This window comes from Pristis pectinata, chromosome 25 (assembly GCF_009764475.1).
Source record: "Pristis pectinata isolate sPriPec2 chromosome 25, sPriPec2.1.pri, whole genome shotgun sequence".
NCBI lineage: Eukaryota > Metazoa > Chordata > Chondrichthyes > Rhinopristiformes > Pristidae > Pristis > Pristis pectinata.
Window position 1 is genome coordinate 2,349,514 of NC_067429.1, and position 20,278 is coordinate 2,369,791.

General features: G+C 44.6%; 1 protein-coding gene across 1 annotated transcript; it reads left to right on the forward strand.

The window, feature by feature from the left end:
- Nucleotides 1-218: 218 nt before the first annotated feature.
- Nucleotides 219-19,033, forward strand: cdk5rap3 (CDK5 regulatory subunit associated protein 3). Its single transcript, XM_052038600.1, has 14 exons — nucleotides 219-292; nucleotides 3,190-3,235; nucleotides 5,513-5,644; nucleotides 6,867-6,967; nucleotides 7,054-7,102; nucleotides 8,505-8,683; nucleotides 10,422-10,558; nucleotides 11,449-11,602; nucleotides 12,680-12,763; nucleotides 12,877-12,967; nucleotides 14,383-14,468; nucleotides 16,684-16,889; nucleotides 18,187-18,358; nucleotides 18,612-19,033. Exons 1-14 carry the CDS (start codon nucleotides 287-289, stop codon nucleotides 18,675-18,677), a joined length of 1,509 nt encoding a protein of 502 aa, XP_051894560.1. The 5' UTR covers nucleotides 219-286; the 3' UTR covers nucleotides 18,678-19,033.
- Nucleotides 19,034-20,278: the final 1,245 nt, after the last annotated feature.

Here is a 20,278-nt window from a genome sequence, read left to right on the forward strand (position 1 = left end):
GCAACACCTGACAAACTGGGAATTAATTCCCCCCGGAGGTGTTGTCTGAAAGCCTGATTGGTCAGCGTTAAATGACCTGCCCAATAGGCTGAAGCAAGTCCCGCCTTACGCTGAATCATCCTACAGCGGGATTGGGCAATAAATCAAAGCGGAGAAATCATTGGCTGAAACGGGAACAGCGACTCTGTCGCTGATTGGCTGTTGTAACCGTGTTCATTGATTGGGTGTCGCGGCTGAGGGAAGGACACGTGGCCATAGGGGGTGCCGGAGGGCCTGAAGCGGCGGGATGGAGGTGAGTCGGTGGCGGCCGCTCCAGCCCGGCCCCGGGGCCCCGGTCGTAGTGATGGCAGCAGCGGGCAGTCGGCTCGCCGTGTCTGCGCTGCCCAGCTGCATCCTATCCCATCCCAGCCCAGCCCTGGGCCCAGGCCGAGTGGCCGGTGCTGGCCATCGGGAGGCCACTCGGCCCCATTCTATAACATCACGGCTGGTCCAGCGTTGGCCCCGAGCCCGCAGCCCGCCCCTGGGTGGTTGAAATGTCTGCCCTCTCCTCGTACTCCCAGTGACCCTGCCTCCACAGCCCTCCTCGCCTCTGCCTTCAGTGGGCAGCCCTTTATTCTGGAGGTGTACCGCCCTTGTTCCAGGCACCCGCTCTGGGGAAAGGTCTCCGTCAGTTCCCCTGAGGTTACCCCTCGCTCTCCTAAACCTCAGTGAGTATTGGCCCAACCTGCTTGGACCATTATCATATGCCAACCTCTTCATCCCAGAAATCAACCCAGTGAACCTACTTTACACTGATATATTCCTTCTCTAAATTTACTGACCAAAACTTGCACAGGCGCAGTCTCACCATCCCCTGTAAAGCTGCATCAAAGCTGTTCTAATTTTATGCTTTAAATCCCTTGCAATAAGGCCAACCTTTCATTAGCCTTCCTAATTACTTACTGTATTGGTTTATTATTGTCACTTGTACCGAGGTACAGTGAAAAGCTTGTCTTACAAACTGATCGTACAGGTCAATTCATTACACAGTGAGAACGATTATTAGTAAAGGTAATGAGTAGATCTGTAGAGAGCAGCTTGCGACGTGTCGCCATGCTCCGGTGCTAACCTTTTTCATTCAGTCTGTTAGGATCCCCAGACTCCTATTTGCAGACTCACTTAAAGAATAATTTGTTATTTCATTTCTTCCTTCCAAAGCACATAACCACATATATCCTTTACAAACTTCTTGCCCACTCACTTAACCTATCTGTATCCCTCTTTTTGTCGTCCTCGCTACTTGCTAACTCACTTCATATTTCAGAAAATTGGGCAACAGGGCACTCAGTGCCTTCATGTAAGTCATCAATATACATTACAAAGAGTTAAAGACCCAGCGGCAATCTGTGTTGTGCTCCACCAGTTACTGATTGGCTGTCTGAAAATAACCCATTTATCCTGACTTTTTTTCTGCAAGTTAGCCACCCCCTCATCCACGCCAGTATATTGCCCCTAAAATGATCTGCCCAGTTCTTGTGCAACGATATTTTATGTGACACTTTGTCAAATGCTTTCTGGAAATCCAAATATACTACATCTACTGGCTCCCCTTTATCCACTCTTTGTTATATCCTCGTTGAACTCTAGCAGATTTGTCAAACGTGATTGCACTTTCAGGAAACGATGTTGATCTTGCTTGATTGTAGTATGATTTTCTATATATCAGGCTGGTTTTGGATTCCAGTGTTTCCCAAAGACAGATGTTAGCCTAACTGTCCTGCTTTCCTCCTATCTCGGATAGTGGTGTTATATTTTTAATTTTCCAATGTTCTGGGGCTGCCTTAGCATCCAGAGAATTTTGACAGAGTACACTCAATAGATCCACTATCCTTTAATATGCTTTAAAGGAAGCCGCTTCCTTTAATATGCTAGGATACAGGTCATTAGGGGACTTTGGCCTTTAGTCCATTAGTTTGCCTAGTAATTTTTCTCTAGAGTTGGAGGTTGTTTTAAGTTCCTCCCTCCTAGTAGATTGTCTAATACCTTGTACTACCTCAATGCACAGTTGTAACGAATTGATCTATATGAAGAGTATGCAGACAAGTTTTTCACTGTACCTCAGTACATGTGACAATAATAAACCAATTTACCAATTATTAATATTGGTTTATTTTTAGTGTGTTCTGTCATGAAGATCGATCCAAAATGATTATTTAGAATCTCTGCCATTTCTCTATTTCCCATTGTTAGTTCCACAGTCTTGTGCTCTAAAGGAACCAACATTTACTTTTAGTTATTCTTTTCCTTTTTCTTGAAGAAGCTGTTACAGTTTTTTCACTTTATTTGCTAGTTAACTCTTATACTCCATCTTCTCCCTCATCATTTTTTAATCATCCTTTGCTGGTTTCTAAAAATAAATTCCCAATGCTGTGGCCAGTCACTGATCTTTGCAAAGTTGTATGCCTTTTCTTTCAGTTTGATGCCATCCTTAACTTCCATAGTGAGCGATGGATGGTGCATCCTTCTCCTAGAGCCATTCTTTCTCACTGGAATATGCTTTTTACTGATATTTATGAAATACCTCAAGTGTTTGCTGCAGCTGATCTGAAATCTTACCTTTAATTATTTTCCCAGTACACTTTAGCCAGCTTTGTCCTAGTACCATTGTAACTGTCTTTACTTAAGATTAGGACTGCAGTTTCAGAATCACATTTCTTACCCTTAAATTGAATTTGTAATTCTGCCATGCTATGGTCACTTTTTGCTTGGGGATCCTTTACTATGAGATCATTAATTTAATCTCGTCTCATTATAGATACCAGATCTAAAATCTGGTTAGTTCTTCCACCCGTTGCTCCAAAAAGCCATCCCAAATATACTCGTCCTCAAGACTACCCCTGCAAATTTAATGTGTCGGGTCGATGTCCTTTCATCAGAGCTTGATGAATTTGAAGGATTAACTCCGCATGTGTCCACAGATGCTACCTAACCTGCTGAGTGTTTCCAGTATTTCCTGGTTCCAACATTTCTGTTGCTATCTGCCACCTTTAATTTCCTCTCCCAAATATCTCCACTGTGCATCCTCTCTCTGAACCTGAAAAGCATTTCTAAGAACCTATGTTGTCCATTTCTGCTTTCAGCCCCGCTCTGATAGGACTGCTGTTGCAATTGTTTTTATTGAGCTTAATCTTGTGTTTATTTTCCTTGCAGGAACAGAGGAAATTACCAATTGACATACAGACCAGCAAACTCCTGGGTAAATATCTGCATTAGTGATAATGAACAAAATGTTTGTTGTGTTGAATCTGAGCAGAGGAGTCCAGCCCGTTGTGCTCAGACAAAACCACCACAAACCCCTGACCTTTCCCCTTGGCCTTTCAAACTGTTCCTTTTCAAGCATTTATCCATAGTACATAGAGCAGCACAACACAGGAACAGGCCCTTTGGCCCACCTTGTCTGTGCTGACTGTGATGTCCATTTAAACTGCACATCTGCCTGCACATGGTCCGTATCCCTCCAATCCCTGCCTGTTCATGTGCCTAATCCACTTTCCTTTTAAAAGTTATTATCAAATCTCCTTCCATTGTCCTTTAAATCACTGCATTCCAAATCATAAAATTTCTCTGTTTTAGTAAAACATTCCCTTGTGTTCTTCCCGGTAACTTTTTCATTTATCTTAAATTTGTTTGAAGAATATAAAATGCAAAAACTCCAGATGCTGTAAATCTGAAATAAAGCCAGGAAATGTTGGAAGCACGCAGCAGCTCAGACAGCATCAATGTTTCAGGTTGTAGACCCTTCGACCTGAAACTTTAACTCTGTTTCCCGTTCCACAGATTTTGCCTGACCTGCTGAGTGTTTCTGACACTTTCTGCTTGAGGGATATACTTAAATATAATTTAACAATATTACTTTCCAAAGCCAATGTGAGTCTAACGTCAGACAGTTACAGACACTTTCCTAAATGTTCAAGGATCTTTATTATTGGTGGCAGGAAGCGTTACCTCCGATAGCTGCTGAAACTTGTTCCCCAGTGGCACCAACTGGCCTACGGCTGACACTGCACCACACTTTGCAAGTGGAAGAACAAAAGTTAAGGCCCTGTGCCAGAGGTTGGAATTCCCTCTCTATTTAAAAACTGGGGCTGCAGTGCAAGCATAGGGCTGTTGATGAATAGGACCTGGTCCCTGTACCACTGTCAGAACAAGAAATAAAGCTGAGAAATTGATAAGGGTTTAAGGGAAGTCTGGGCAAGTGCTTGAGGGAGAAAGGAACAGCCAATCCCTTGAGCTTCACGTAATCCAAGACAGCTTTGGAAAAAAAAGTCTTGCATTTATATAGTGCCTTTCACAGTCTCAGGATACCACAGAGGACTTTATAGCCACGTACCTGAGAATTTTTGCACTTAACCCCGAGAGCCTACATGCTGAGGCTGCAGCTGCACAACAATGTTCATTTATGTAGCATCTTTAACAACTTTACCCAAATCCCAGGTCAGCTGCTGGGAGCAACACCTTATGACCTGGAATCTATAGAGCCCAGGAAATATTTTGTATTTTATATATCTGAGGCAGTGATTTCACCCCTCACCACAAAAGTTGCTGATCTCTATATCCTACCTGACAAATCCTGCTGTGCATTGGCAACTTCACAGCCAAGAGATAACTGACTGAAATTTGTTTTTGATTGCAAAACGCTTGTGGGAATATTGGGCAGCAGTTTTACTCATCTCCATGCAGCGGGACGCCCAGAAAACAACGCATTTTCCTTTTTAAGTATTAATTTAAAACTTATTTAAGTTTCAAGATGCTTTGTACTATAACTGTTTACATATAACTGAGACTTAAGAACCATGAACGATTAAACAGAAACATTTAAGTTTTTCCCAATTTCCCAAGTACTTGGGAGCAGCCCAGTGGGGATCCTCCCACAGGCAGTGCAGCAGCTGCCACTCGGTGCTGGGGCGTTTCCACCTGCTGTAGTGGAGATGTAAAGGAAGAAGGACCTTGGACTGAAATTGCCAGAGCTCTGAATTTTTAATAAATGATTGAAAACGCCTTGCCAAATCCAGGGAGCTCCCAGGTGATGGCAATGGTGTATTTTTGAAGTATTGTCATTTTTGCAACTAAAAGAAAGTAGGACAATCTGTCCTTAGCAAACTCTCAAAGCAGCATTGCGATCTTGATGCAGTGATCTATATCTTGGCGATATTGGGCATGGGCTAAACATTGAACCCATACTTCAGGGAGATTTCTCATGCTCTTCTTTAAAATAGTGGTGTGAGTACTTTTATGTCTGCTTGATGAGGCAGAAGGAGTTTCAGTTTGACTGAAAGATTCCCACCTCCGACATACAGCACTGGGAGTGCCAGCCTGGATCATGCAGGGGAGCTTCTTGTCAGTAATCATTGTGTAACAGAAAGTAGAAAAATAGGTGGGTGTGTTTGAAAGACAAATTGAAACATATCTTTTTACCGGTTTCCTGAATATTCAAGGTGATAAAGGAATCACGGAGTATTTTGTTTCCTTTCAGATTGGCTGGTGGATCGGAGACACTGCAAACTGAAGTGGCAGAGCTCAGTGCTGACTGTCCGGGAGAAAATAAACAACGCCATCCAGGATATGCCAGAGAATGAGGAGATCAAACAGCTCCTGTCCGGATCATGTCAGTACATTCCTAATCCCTCGTTACACTGGCCTGTAGTGCAAACCAAATCCATAGTTAAAACCTTGGATGGTCCAGGACCAACACAAGTACAAACCTGTTTTCCCTGTTAGAGGGTTTACATTGAGTAGCATGCAAGGTTCCACGAGAAAGGCCATTCAGCCCAACCCTTTGAGCTGATACTGTAGCCTCTACCTGCAGCTCCTTATCTCCCCCATCACCATATCCTGTCTGCTCATCCGTTTTATTACCCCTACATTTTCTTATTTTAATTTTCTTTCCACTTTTGTTTCTTGTTCTCATGGTGGGACTGAGCAACGGCCCCATTCCCCCTCCACCCACTATCCTCGTTGATCTGCACTGGTTCAGCAAAGACTCGGTTTTAAGATCCTCATCCTTATTTCCAAATCCTTCAATGGCCACACCCTTCCCTATCTCCGTAACGTGGAATACTCTCCACTTGCCTGGATAAGTGCAGCTTCAACAACACTCAAAGATCTCAATGCCACACAGGTCATAGCAGCCCGCTTGATAGGCACCCCATCCACACCCACTCACTCACTCACTCCACCACCAACACAGTAGCAGCAGTGTGGACCATCTACAGGACGCACTGCAGCAACTCACCAAGAGACAGCACCTTCCAAACCCACCACCTCTACCAGCTAGAAGGACAAGGGCAGCAAAAGCACGGGGAACACCGCTGCCTGGAAGTTGCCCTCCAAGCCACACACCATCCTGACTTGGAAATATATCGCAGTTCCTTCACTGTCACTGGGTCAAGATCCTGGAACTCCCTCCCTAACACACCTCAATGACTAGTGGTTCCAGGAGGAAGCTGATCACTACCATCTCGACGGCAGCTAGGGATGGGCAATTAAATGCTGGCTCAGCCTGTGAAGCTCAAAACCTTTGAATGAATTAAAACTCCTGCTGCTATTTCTTATGTTCTTACTAATGTGCTGTTTCTGTTTTGGAAACAAATTTATTTGCACTTTTCCAGCCTTTCTTTTTAATATATATTCCTTCCAGGAATTCATTGCTCCCAGCCACACTTTAGAAACTTGAGCTCAAAATCTAGGCTGTCACTCCAATGCAGTACTGCAGAGCAACTGAAGCAGATATAATGAATGCCGCTGTGATCCTTCATTTTTTTCTCTCACTGTCTAAAGAATTGAAATTCCTTCTGGGTTGGACTGATAATTTTATTCCTCTCCTGCAGATATTCATTATTTCCATTGCTTGAGAATTGTAGAGATTCTCAGAAGAACAGAAGCATCGACAAAGAATATTTTTGGTGGTTATTCTTCTCAACGGATGAAGGTGACTTTATCCTGAATTTGGCTTACAGTTGTATCTATTATTTTTAAAAATCCCAAAGTTATCCCTTTGTCTTTTTGTTGCTATAGGATTGGCAGGAAATAGCGTCTTTGTATGAAAAAGACAACGTCTATTTAGGTATGTGGACTAGTTTGTGTTTTACAATGCACTCATTGAATCTAGGACAATTAAGTTGCTAAGATCCAGCAGATAGCTGCAGGGCATCAGTCAGAAGGTTGTGGATCCACCCTCACTTTAGAGGTTCGAGTTCACTTCTCTCGGCCGACCCTCATGGTGAAGCACTTGCCTTTCAGCTGAAAGGTTAAACTGAGGCCCTGCCTGCTTCCTGATGTGGATGAAGAACATCTATTCAAAGAAGACCTCAGGACTTCTTCCTGGTGTCCTTATCAACATTCAATCCTTGCCCAAAATATCAGGGTCTGAGATATCATGCATTACATACAATATGTTAAAAACTGATCCCCTCTAATACAAATCCCTGTCCACACTTACAGTGCTAATTTCCTATGGTAAACTTGTTATGATGCAGTGTCATCACCGGCAGGAGAGTATATTCACCCCTTGAATAGTTTGCACAATTCCATCACAACATGGACATTTGGGCCCCTTTTAAAATGGACATTGAGGAGCCCGTGATGTAAGTAAGGACACCAGTTGTCATTTTAGGTCAGGACTGCTCAGTGTTGGTGCTGTGCTCACTCAGACCAGCTCCACAGGAGATGGACCTGACAAGACATGGTCAAAGATAATTGAAATGATCATTGTGAATCCCGGAGAAGCAAGCGTGTTCCACTAAAGTAACTGAGGTTGCTGCCCTGGAACTCTCCTTTCTTGTTGCCTTTCCTTGTACACAACTGCCCATGCTGCCCAAGCTGCTGTCTGGCTCAGCTGCCAGATTTCCACGGTTGGGATGTTGGAATGGTGCTATTGATGGGTTAGTTGGGGTGGGGTTCCTTGGTGCTCGATAACCAGCCAGGACGGTTTCCTCAGGTGGGCACTGTTTGTCCAAGCCAAGCCAACGGTGTTGAGTTTCATGCTGTAAACAATGGGCTGTGGTGTTCTTGCGGGATCCACATGAATATCGCTTTGACTATGGCATTTTGTACTATAGAATAAGGAGAGGGCTACATGCCATTTTTTTCTGTTCCAAACCACCCTCTTCCCAACATCTATTCTCTCCCTTGTGTGTTTATCCAGCTTCACCTGAAATCTATCTCTGTCGTTCACCTCAATCTGTGCTCCCCTCCCCTTTCTCCACTCTGTGGGGAAAGAATTTTCTCATGAATCCTACTGGATTTATTGTTGGTGACATTGTTGTATTTACGTCCACTAGTTTTGGACTCTGCCATAAGTTTAAACATTAGCTCTCCTTCCAACCTATCAAACTCTCTCAATCTGATCAAATTCTGCTCTCAGGTTATCTAGCTTTCCCTGGGTAGCAGGAATGTAGGGAAATATGTCTGTATCTGTGCTCTCAATCCCTTCCAACCTGATAGGTTCACCTTGTGTTTTACGACAGTTGAATTGGCCAGTTTCCTGGTGCGTAATGTGAATTACGAGATCCCCTCACTGAAGAAGCAGATCAGCAAGTGCCAACAGCTGCAGCAGGAATACAGCCGCAAGGAGCTGGATTACATCAACAACGCAGCCAGTCTGCGGGAGAAGTTCTTCAGCTCCTGCAAGCAGTTTGGAATAACGGTATGTCAGCCTGCAGTACTTCACTAACAGTAGCTAAACTATTAATAATAGGGGTGGGATATTCCAAAGAAAGGAATATGGTCCGGTGTCCCTTTAAGGCAGGACAATATAATTGGTCTGCTCATTGAGTCCAGTAAAATTGGAGAACAGGTTGCAGATGAGAATGTTGACGTTGTTTGATTGACAAGCCAGTATACCAGCAGTCACATACGAAGAGCAGGAGGGTAGAACATATAAATTACACTCATTTTTTAAAAAGTTTAAACTTCCCTCAGTTAACACATATTTTTGTGCTGTCCTTTTTAGCTTGTAACCCTGTGAGTGTGGCTGTCTTTCACTAAAAACCAGGTCTGAGAGTGAAATCACAGAAGAAAAGGACCACACCACATCTGATAGAATAAGTGCATGTCAACTGCAGTGGGTCAGATGGTGGGAGTAATGTGGTCGTAGTGAGGTGGTCAGTGCTGGTCATTGTTACTGGGTAAATCGGAAAGCAATATCCACATGTGCGCTAGTAAATACAAATCTGGAAGTTACTGTCGGAGGTACCTGACCCTCCACAGGGTTAGCTGTTGCTGCCTTTCTCTCTGAAGTTTTTGGATGGCATCAATGTGAGGATCTTACCCAAATGTTCTGTGCTGCAAAAACTGACAGCATTTGGACTGGTACATTCAGAAACAAATTTTTAATGTGTTATAAGTCATAATTATTGCTGAATAACCTCTCCCGCTCTGAAAATTTAGTTTTGTAAGCACTTGCTCTCAAACTGCAAGAAAATTACAATAAAATTGAGTTTATATTTTCTCATTTTGCCTTTTTTATCTGCCTCATATAATCCCATCTCTCTTCCCCATCTTTGCTTTGTGTTTTGAACGTCCATCCTCCAGCCCAGCAGCAACTAGGAAGGAGCTGGTCAGTAATGATGCAAATCCATAATGACTATTTAGCCTCCATTGCTTGTGCCAGCTCTTTGAAAATGCTACTCAACTATGTACCTCACTGCTCTTCCCAAAGCCCAACACTTTCTTCCCTTTTTCTGTACTTGCCCAATTCCCATTTGAAAATTCCTGCTGACATTTCAGGCGGAGCATTGCACATCATAACAATCCACTGCATTTAAAAATGAAAGTTCCCCTCTTCTTCCCTCGGTGATCTGAAGCCCGAGTTCCCTGGTTTTCCGTCTTCCTGCCAGTGTATCTAGTTTCTCCATATTCATTCTTAAAAGCTCTCATAATTTTGAACTCCTGTAGAATTTCCCCCTTGTCTTTTTTCTCTAAGGAGAATAATCTCAGCTTTTCCAGTTACTGCAGAAGACTGAAGTCTCTCATACCTGCTACTTTTCAAGGAGCTTGTTTTTTGATGTATGGGGATAAGGCTGGAAAATGGTGTTGAGGCAGAATATCAGCAATGATCTTATTGGATGAAGGAGGTGGCTTGAGGGGCCAAGTGGTCTAATTCTGCTTCTACTTGTGTTCATAAGGTGGGAACAGGAGCATAAACTTCAGCACAGGTTGTTTCTGAACTGCAAACTCAGTGCAAAGCCAAAATGCCCAAGTGAGTTTTTTTGACAGCTAGCCAGCTCCGCTTGAAGATTTGCTTACATGAACCCCCTGGTTTCTCTGATCCAGTGTCCTTTTTAAGGAGAAAAGTAACACGACACCAAAGCTAACGTAAGGAATTGATTCTTTCACCCTGGTTATAAGCAGCTGACGTTCTTGTGTTTTTTGTCTCCGAATAGGGCAAAGATGTCCTACAGGAGCTGCTCTCCCTGTGTAAGGACCTCCCTTCTGCCCTCGATGATATCGCTGAGGGAGCCAGAAATCTCACAGATGTTATACAGTTGTATGAAGCCTGTGTGGAGTTTGTTTGTGGCCGGTAAGAATGTGGCAGAAACAAGGATTAAGAACAAGGTCCAGTGGTTTAGCTGGGATGTTCCCACTCCCGTTCCATTTGATTAGAAATTGATTCCAGTGGGATCAGTGTTCACTGCAATGAAATGCAGTTTCCCATTGACTCAGACATAGCTAGCATGGGTCAGAAACCCCTTATCTGGGGATGGGTGGTGGGTCAGTTGAAATTTCAGAAGTTGAAATTGTTATATTTTTGTTAGACGAGGTTATTGAGGATTATGGAACCAGAGCTTCAAAGTGGAGTGATGGCAGATCAGCTGATTGAATGGTGAAACAAGCTCCTTGTAGACGTCCCACAGTGACAGAATGCTGCAGTTACTGATCTCAGCACTCCTCATAACTCACTTCCCTTCCACCATTGCAGAGGCTGCGGTTGCTGTGGAGGAGCCTTAGAGCGAGATCTGGGCTAGAATGTGCTGAGTCTGTTCAGACATGTCTCCTGGCACCTGTTATAGTCTCCACAGCAGGGATACCCTTCTGATCTCGGCACAGGTGTTGTGAGCACAAGAGGTTGTAGTGGGGCTGAGGCCTGTTTATGGGACAGGAACACCTAATTTGAAAACAATAGGATGTTAATAGAATACTTTGATGTCCAGACTGACTGTAGACTCTGGTGGTATCAATTAGCTCATCTTCATCCTCCCCTTTTGAAATGCTCTTGAAAATTTCCAATAAAAGAGAATATTGCTTGTTAAAAATTGAAACATAAGGAATCGGCGAGCAGCCAAACTCTTTCCTTGCCTGTCCCTCCGGCACCCAGCTCCAGCAGACCCACTCCCCTTGCCTCTCCTGTCCTGCCTCACTGGCACCCCTGGGTTTGGCTGCTGAGTAATTGTGGTGTGTTGTGGCTGACAGAGTCCCTGAGCCCATCGTTCCGCTGCTGAAGTACATTCAGACCAAAGGAAACACAACTGTCTACGAATGGAGAACAGGATTGACACCAACGGCCATCGAGCGGCCAGTCAGCAGGGAATGTGCAGAGACACCACCAGCAGAGGACACGGACACTGTGAGTGTAATCTTGACGTTCCTTCTATCTTAACCCCTTTGGTGCTGGATCTCTGACCTGTTCCTTTGCCAGTGATTGACTTCACCAGTGCTAATTGGTTTCCTTCAGCAGTTGCTATTTGGATGATTGGAATATCAGAATAACTTGGGATGGCCTACAGCACAAGTCAGTTATTGTCTGTCTGTCCAATGGCCCACATTGAGATATTTCTGAGATACACAGCTATGTTTGCAAAAGGAAACAAAAGTAATTTAAAAGCAAGAGAGTTTAATTTTGGTTGTGTGTCCCTTACCAGCTGGTGCTCATGATCCCAAGAGTATACAGCATGTTGTTCCTGGTTATAGGGCTTCAAGCGACATCAGTGACCAGGACCTCCAGCGTCACTGGGATTGATGATACCCATGAATCGACGAGGATGTGGTAGAGGCTTAGAGAGTTTGCGGCCTATTGACAAAACAGCCCAGTGCCTTTCCACAGCCTAAAGTGCTCCGTCTTGGCTCTCCACCCTGATCTCTTCCCCCCCACCCGCCCCAGGACCATACACCTTGCCTTTGTCCAAGACACAAGCTTATTAAAACTTCGCTGTCCGTATTTTAACTCGTATCAAGTTCTGTTTGCCCTCCACCCCTGTGCTCTGTTCTGGTTGCTGGGTTAAACATTGGCTTGATTTTAAAGTTCTCGCCCCTGTTTTCCAGTTCTTCCACTGTGTTGCTCTTCCATATCCCTGGAATCACCTTGAGCTCCAGGATCCCTGTGTGGCTCCAATTCTGGCTTCTTGATCACTTCTGAATTTCATTACTCCACCACTGGCCACCCAAGGTTGGGAATTCCTTCTCAAAGCCCACACCGTTGTGTTCCTTGAAACCTACCTCTCTCTGATTACTTGCCCCGTTATTTTATTATGTCACCTGGTGTCAGTGTGTTGTATGGCAGTACTCCCGTGAAATACCTTTAGACGTATCAACTGTGTTTCAGTCGCTAGATAAATGCAGGTGTAATTAAATGTATGGGGAAGCAGCACGAGTTACCTAACTGATCCTTGTGAGATAGCTGGGTGCATTCTAATCTGTGTTCCAGATTGACTGGGGAGACAGTGGTATGGCTGGAACTGAGGAGGCTGGTGAGATCGACTGGGGGATCTCAGTGGAGGGAAGTGTGGAGGTAAGTCACCAAGTTCATGGGATGAAAGGATTACCCCACTCACTTACAGAGACTCTTGTCCTGGTGTCATTTGCTGCAAGTTTGATTGTGTTTTACTTTATATTTTCCCCAAGTTGAATGGCCAAGAACAAGGAGCTGTCATTGACTGGGGAGATAACACAAGCGGTGCTGTTGAAATCAATGTGGTGGAGTCTGGTGATGAAGGTACTTTTTTACACTTCTGTTACTGATCCATTAACAGTGTTACCTGATCCTATGAACTGCAAGGTATGTTAATGAGGTTACTTAAGCTCCTCATTTAGTTGCAACTCATCTCGTGTATCTTTTGCTGTATTAAGTTTAAATCCTCATTTGTCTTGGGGCTCTACTGGATAAAGTGAGAGGTGGTTTTGCCTGGCTAGAGAGCCTGGCACTTGAGGCATGTTCTCATTTTAAGGGATTGGCCATTTAAGACTGAGATGAGAGACGTCTTCACTCAGGAGATTGTGAATCCATCACATTCTCTACACCAAAGGGCTGTGGATGCTCAGTCATAGAGTACGTTCAAACCTGAGCTCAATGAATTTTTGGGCACTGAGGGAATTAAGGGGTTTGGGGATTGGAGAGGAAGGTCTTGTTGAGTTTGAGGATCAGTTGCCCCATGTTGAACGGTGAGGGGTCAAATGGCCTGCTCTGGTCTGTTTCCTCATCTTTTGTTTCTAATTGAATAGTGCTTTGGATGCTTCCCGTACAGAACAATAAAACACAATATAAAAATTGTAGAATTATATTGTCCACTGAAATTTGGCGATAACTCTTTGACAAGTTGGTCATATCACGCCAGCCACCCGATTTCATATTTTTCTACTCCTATTAATTTCGTCGGTAGGTTGTCAGCCTCGGTACAGGGGCTCCCTGGTTTATGAATGACCTGACTTGAGGAAACCTGACTTTATGCAAACTCCTCCAAGATTTTACCACTCACCTACACACCGGGGGCAATTTGTAGTGACCAATTAACCTACTAACCAGCACATCTTTGGAATGTGGGAGGAAACTGGAAACCCATGCAGTCAAAGGAAGGTCATGCAAACTCCATACAAACAGCACTGGAGTGCAGGATTGAGCCCGGGTCACTGGAGCTGTGAGGCAGCTGTTTTAGCTGCTCCACTGTGCAGAGATTGACAGAATTTCGTTAATGAAGGGATATGGGGAAAGGTAGTTGGAGTTAGGTCACAGGTCAGGCATAGTCTCATTCATGGTGGGACAGATTTGTGGGGTGAATTGGCCTGTTTTTATGGTGAAATTTCCCTTTAAAGTGATGCATTTGTTCTCTGGACACCAGGTGGCAGTGCTGACTGTGGAATTATAACGGGTTGAAATTTGTTCAGCTGAGAGAGACACACTCCCTCCTGTTTGATTCATGAACTTTAAATTATTTGTGAGTGAAAATTTGTCAGTAATGAGATTACTCCCATCTCAATACCAAAATATCAAATGCATGAATAAGGCTGTTATAATTCTCAATAAAATAATTGCACTCAGACTAATTATGAGTGATATTTAAGTTTCTCTGTGATGGTTTTAAAATCACAGGCTGATGTTTCTTCATTAGATGAAGTTCTCCTTTATGCTTCTAGGTGATGGAGTGGCAAGGGGGAATGACGCTCTCACAATCCTGGAAAATACAGAAACCAGAAACCAGTTTATTAATGAGCTCATGGAGGTACCTTTCGACCAGAAATATAAATACTGGAGAAAAAATGCCCAAAGTGCGACATTCAGGAATGAACTATCCTGCTGCAGTGCTGTGCAGACAACAGTCTGATGCCCAGCACCTCTCCGTCACAGTACGGTGCCAGTGAACAGATTTGGTTGGGTTGGGACTGTGGAACTAAAGTGGTTTGAGGTGAGGCTTAGTCATGAACTCACTGTCTGGTGGAACAAGCTTCTGAGGTTGGCTTTCTCCTGTTCCTGTTCTAATGGAGACAAATGAAGTGCCTGCAGTTCCATGCTCCAGCCTCATCCTTGACATTGGCACCATATCCTGTTTTCCCCATCTTGGCCCCCAGTTATCTTCCCCCCCCCACCCCCTTTTTTTGCTCCTCTTTGGATCTCGCTTGGAGCTACTCCAGTTGGCGACATAATTGAGATGTTTAAGCAAGACCTTTTGCCTTTGTTCTGCATTGGGAGTCCTGTAGAGTGGTGAGGAGTATGAGCCCTTGGCTGCGGGTGTTTCGTTGTGTTTTCTAGCCACAGAATTGCACTGATTTACCGACAGATTCCACCTCCTCCCAGTGAAATGTGTGGGGCCCAGCTCGAGCCAGGGACAGGACCTGCAGATTGTCTTTGCTTCTTGGCCCAGTATGGCTGCAGCTGATGAGGTTACACGTTAGTCAGCCATCCTCACTGGGGACTGAATCTGGAGGAGCTCTGATGACAATTGTCTGGTGATACAATTGTACACCTCCTGCTCCATGTAGTACCCAGCAGGGTCTGCTCTAGTGTTCTTGAGCAGTATTTTCCAATCCCATAATGCTGTGGGAAATAGGAACAGGAATAGGCCATTCAGCCCTTTGACAATGCTTGCCCTTAAATAAGATCGTGGGCCATCAAACTTTCCTTATCCACTTCTACTTTCCTCTCCCCATAATTCTTGATTCCCTTACTGATTAAAATCTGTCTCAGCTTTGAATATATTCAAGGGTTCAGCCCCCACAGTTTTCTGGGGCAAGGAGTTCCAAAGATTCCCAAACCCCTGAGAGGAGAAATTCTTCCTCATCTCAGTCTTGCATGGGCGCCCCTTTATTTTAAGACCTCATGCCCTCTGGTCCTAGGCTGGCTGATGATGGGGAACATCCTCCCAGCTTTTATCCTATCAGACCTCCTTGTGTGTTTGAATAAGATCACTTCTCATTATTAAACTCCACTGATTAACATCGACCTCGCAGAAAGATGAGGGAGGCAGGCACACGGGAACACCAAGTCACAAGCCATCCTGATTTGGAAATGTATTGTTGCTGCTTCATCTTTCCTGGGTCAAAGTCCTGGAGCTGTGCTGTCCAGCAGCACTGTGGAAGAACCTTTCCCGGAATGACTGCAGTCATTCAAACAGGTGACTCACACCAACTTCCCAAAGGCCGTTACGGATGAACTTAAACACTGGCCTTACTGACGGTGCATATCATATATTGGTATTGGTTTATTATTGTCACGTGTACCGAGGTACAGTGAAAAACTTTATGTTGCATGCCATCCATACAGATCATTTCGCAACAACCGTACATCGAGGCAGTACAAGGGAAAACAATAACAGAATGCAGAATATAGTGTTACAGTTACAGAGAAAGTGTGGTGTAAGAAAAAACAGACTGCTCCTCAGCCTTTATTTTGAAAGTTTATTTGCTTCATAAATTGCATAAGTTTTGTCTGTTTGGTTTATTGAAAACCTTGTCCCTCTCACCCATTTTCATTTGTACAATCGCACACCAGAGGAAGTGAAATAACACTGGTGTGTGATTACATCCATGATGGAGCAGCCTGATGGATCTGTCCAGCAGTCCTTGATGTTCTCTGGTTAAGCAACATCTTGATTTTAAAGTTTTCATGCCTGTTTTCAAGTCCCCCATTGTCCCTCCCTTCCTATCTCCAGCACCACCTCCAGTGCTATAATCCGGCAAAATGCCTGCATTTCCTCTTCAGCATTCCTGATTTTAACGGCACCACCATAGGTAACAAAGTCCTCAGATCTGGATGAATCACAGCAGTGTGTGTGGAGGGGGTGGGAATGGGGGAGGGACAGTGAAACACAAGGGCAAATCTGTATCCTATCACTGGGATGAAGTTTTCCTGAGAACCTCCGGTTGGGATTTTAGCCCGAGACTAAGCATCTGTTGCGGACTGCTGATCTCCTAATCGATTGTCTATAATATCCCCACCAGTTACAGGTCTTCCTGACCCAGCGACTCACAGAGATGAGGGAGGAGGCAGACATCCTCTCCATAAACCAGTTTCAAACTGCTCCTGCCGCCGTCCAGAGCCAGGATGTTGCTAAGATCACTGCCATGTTGACACTGGTGGGTGATCTCGTCCAGAGACTGACTGTGGTGAAGATGCGGCACTTGCTTCTGATCCATGCCTCTCCCAGGTTCGTCGTTCCATCTCTCGTATTGGTCTTCCTCAGACTCTGCTCTGCTCTCTTCGAATAGGAACACACCATTCCGCCCCTTGAACCTCTTCAACACCCCCCCTCCCCATTGTTAATCGTGAATATTCAGTCCATATGTCATGAAAACTGGCCCTTTGACCCACTGAATCCATGCTGACCATCAAGAACCCACCTATACTAATCGATTTTGTTCCTCTCCAGAATCATACCTAGGGGCTACTTACAGCAGTCAATTAACCTACCAATTCTTGCGTCTTTAGGAGATGGGAGGAATCTTGAGCACGCGACTTCAGGATCAACCTGGGTCGCTGGAGCTTTGAGGCAGCGGCTTGCACCACTGTGCCACCCTGCCTTGTATCCAGAACCCCTGAGATCCTTCGCCAAGAAAATATTTAAGTCATGCTCTGGTTGTTCTCATTGGCCCTGAATAGGCTGCTTCCAAGGGCATGAGAGATCCGGAGTTTCACCAACCTCTTCTCTTCCGTGTTAATCCTGGGTGTGTGATAGGTTAGCTGATACAAACCTCAGTGTTAGGAAGGGATGCAGCAATCTGCTGGAACTCCCCAAGCTGGAAGGAGAGACATCAGCCCAGCCAACTTTCCCTGGTGGGTCAAGATAACAGTTGCTAACCCGATAAGCCCTCTTGTCAATTATGTGAGCATCTTTAATGTGTCAGTGGGAAATCATCACTGCTTTTCAATCAATAGCTTAGGGTATTCCAGAGCAAGAAACAAAATGCTGGAGACACTCAGCGGGTCAGGCAGCATTTGTGGAAGCAAAGAGATGGTCAAAGTCTGAGGTTGGTACTCTGCATCAGGACTGCTAGGGTATTCCATCTTTTGTATGGGAGCCAGATGGGAAAATTGTAATTTGTTTAGAAGTATTTAATGTTTGTCTCTCATCCTTTAGAAAACTCTTGGAACTGTGGTTCAATTACCAGAAGTGAGATACCTTGCTGTTTTACTGTTTCTTGCCCTTTCCCGGGCAGTATTCACTGTGATCACCCCACTGCCTGGGATGTCATCATTGAGAAAGATGGTAGATGCAATGCCGCTGTGGTTAAATAGTTCATTTTTAGTCCTTCTGCAGTGTTACTTTGAGCAAGGCACATCAGGGAGGACAAATTCTCAACAGTTAGAGCCCTGGAGTGGAAGAGGCTACTGGGGAGAGAGGTTGCATCCTGTGAACGCTCAGCATGGTGTGGGCATTGACTGATGCAGTCACGTACACCTTGCAGAAGAGTCACATGTGCTCACTGGTGTTTTTGATGCCAAAGGTACGTCGACCGTGTGACTGAACTCCTTCAGCAGAAGCTGAAACAGGCAGAGGCAGTGGGAGAAAAGCAACACGTCATGGTTCGGAAGAGACAAGAGTCTCTGGAAGAGCAGGCTGACCTCGAGCCTAAACTAGACCTTCTCATCCAGAGAACGAAAGAGCTTCGGAAGCTGGTGAGTAACAAGTGTGGTGCAAGGGTGTTTGGCTGAAAGTTCCATGTGAGTGAGGCTCCAATTCAAAGGGAAAATGTTTGTGCAGTTCCTGCTCCCACCACTGGGTGTCATCAAGCTCCCCATTTCTTCAACACTGCAACCCAAAGGCTTCAGTCATTTCAAGATATTCATGCATCAGCGTTTGGCTGTTTTAGAGGCTGACACAGTGTCAGTGCACTTTGGTAAATCCCTCTTGCTCCATTTACTCTTTCAGATTGAGACAGATATCTCCAAGCGGTATCAGAACCGGCCTGTGAACCTGATGGGTGTCCTTGTCTAATCTGTCCACACGACGCTGGGGGATAGCCGACACTTCATGCATTTATTTATTTGTTACTTGCTTGTGGAGTTAACCGTTCACACCGAAGTAGATGGAAGATTGGACCACGTGTTTAACACAGAATATTCTGGAACTGTTGCCGCAGACATACTTTGGTAATTCTTAGGCTTTTGGAGTTTGGGTTGCCATCCTCTCTGTAGAGATGGAAGAATTTAGAAACCTTTTTGAATACACAAAGTGTAACAGGGTCGATATTTGTTAACATTTTGTAACTAACTGGATGAAATTCTGTTTTCTTCTCGTGGGGAGAATTGGATGGTTCATGTGTGAGTTGATGAGTAAAGCTACAAGCTCCACCCATTGTCTGGTTAATTCAGAAGGTGAAATCAGAACTCAAAATTGATGTTACAGAGATGAAGCCTGCCCAGAGACCACAGCAGGCTATCTCAATCCCCAGTTAAATGGGAACCAGTGGGCGAGGTGGTCATAAAGATGAATATTATTAGAATATGAACCATTTCACTCCAGTATCACAAACTTGTTGAAGCACTGCACACAGATAAACACATGGAATCAGACACCAGGCACTGATGCACTCATCCACAGTTACTCGATTGCACTCTCAAAACACACAGACACGCTCACACCACATGGTAGATTATCATAGCAGCTGTACTCTGGTGATACACTTTGTCCCCTTGATGACAAAATCAATAATTATCAAAAACCTAAGTAATAAAATGAAATTTGAATGGCTGCCAACCCTTTTCTCAGCTTAGATAGATGTTGAATTCTTTGTCCATATGTGTTGAATAGGTTTACTCCTATGAATAGAAACTTGTCCTCTGTGGCTTAGGCTAAATGTGCAATAAAGGAGAACTCCACTTTGAAATACTATTCTATTCCACACATCACACAGCTGCGACGATAATGTCTGTTTACCATAAGCTGCCAAGTGTGAACTTTGTCCCCTGCCCACACTGCCCAATAGTGTGTGATTCAGATGCTGCTGTTTATACAGCAAGCTATGTTGCATCAGGATCCCAGCGATGCCTGGAGGTGAAAATGTGATATCCTGGTATCACACCCACCAAACTGTGAAACAGCCAGCAGGTCTGTGCGGTGAGAGTACCATGGGCCGAACACCCACTGGTACATCACTGATGACACAAGTCTGACAGTGGGGAGGACAGAGTAATTTGAAGGGATGGTTTAACAGCCACATGGCATCCTTCAGTACAATAGTACAGCCTTATTACAGTGTGTTGCGTCAAAGATTTTTTTTATTACGGTCACTTCATTTACTTATGTTGATGTGCTAAATAACCTTCTGCCAGCAGGTACAACATGCACAGATCCGAAGTGATGGTTTATTTAGACACACCATTGTAATGGTGCACTGTGCTCTGCTGAAGAGCAGTTACAACTCGTGGTTTGAGTCATGGAGTTGTAGAGTTGTACAGTCCTTTGGCCCACTTTGTACGTGCTGACCGTGATGCCATTCTATGCTGATCCCATTTGCCCCACATTAGGCCTGTGTCTATCTACCCCCTTCCTATCCGTGCCTGTCCAAATGCCTGTTAAATGTTGTAACTGTGCCC

What these genes read in the sequence shown, in the direction of transcription:
- cdk5rap3 (XM_052038600.1), top strand. An exon ending in ATTCTTCTCAACGGATGAAG is followed by an intron (nt 6,968 to 7,053) that starts GTGACTTTATCC and finishes TTGTTGCTATAG; the next exon opens with GATTGGCAGGAAATAGCGTC. An exon ending in GGTGGAGTCTGGTGATGAAG is followed by an intron (nt 12,968 to 14,382) that starts GTACTTTTTTAC and finishes TTATGCTTCTAG; the next exon opens with GTGATGGAGTGGCAAGGGGG.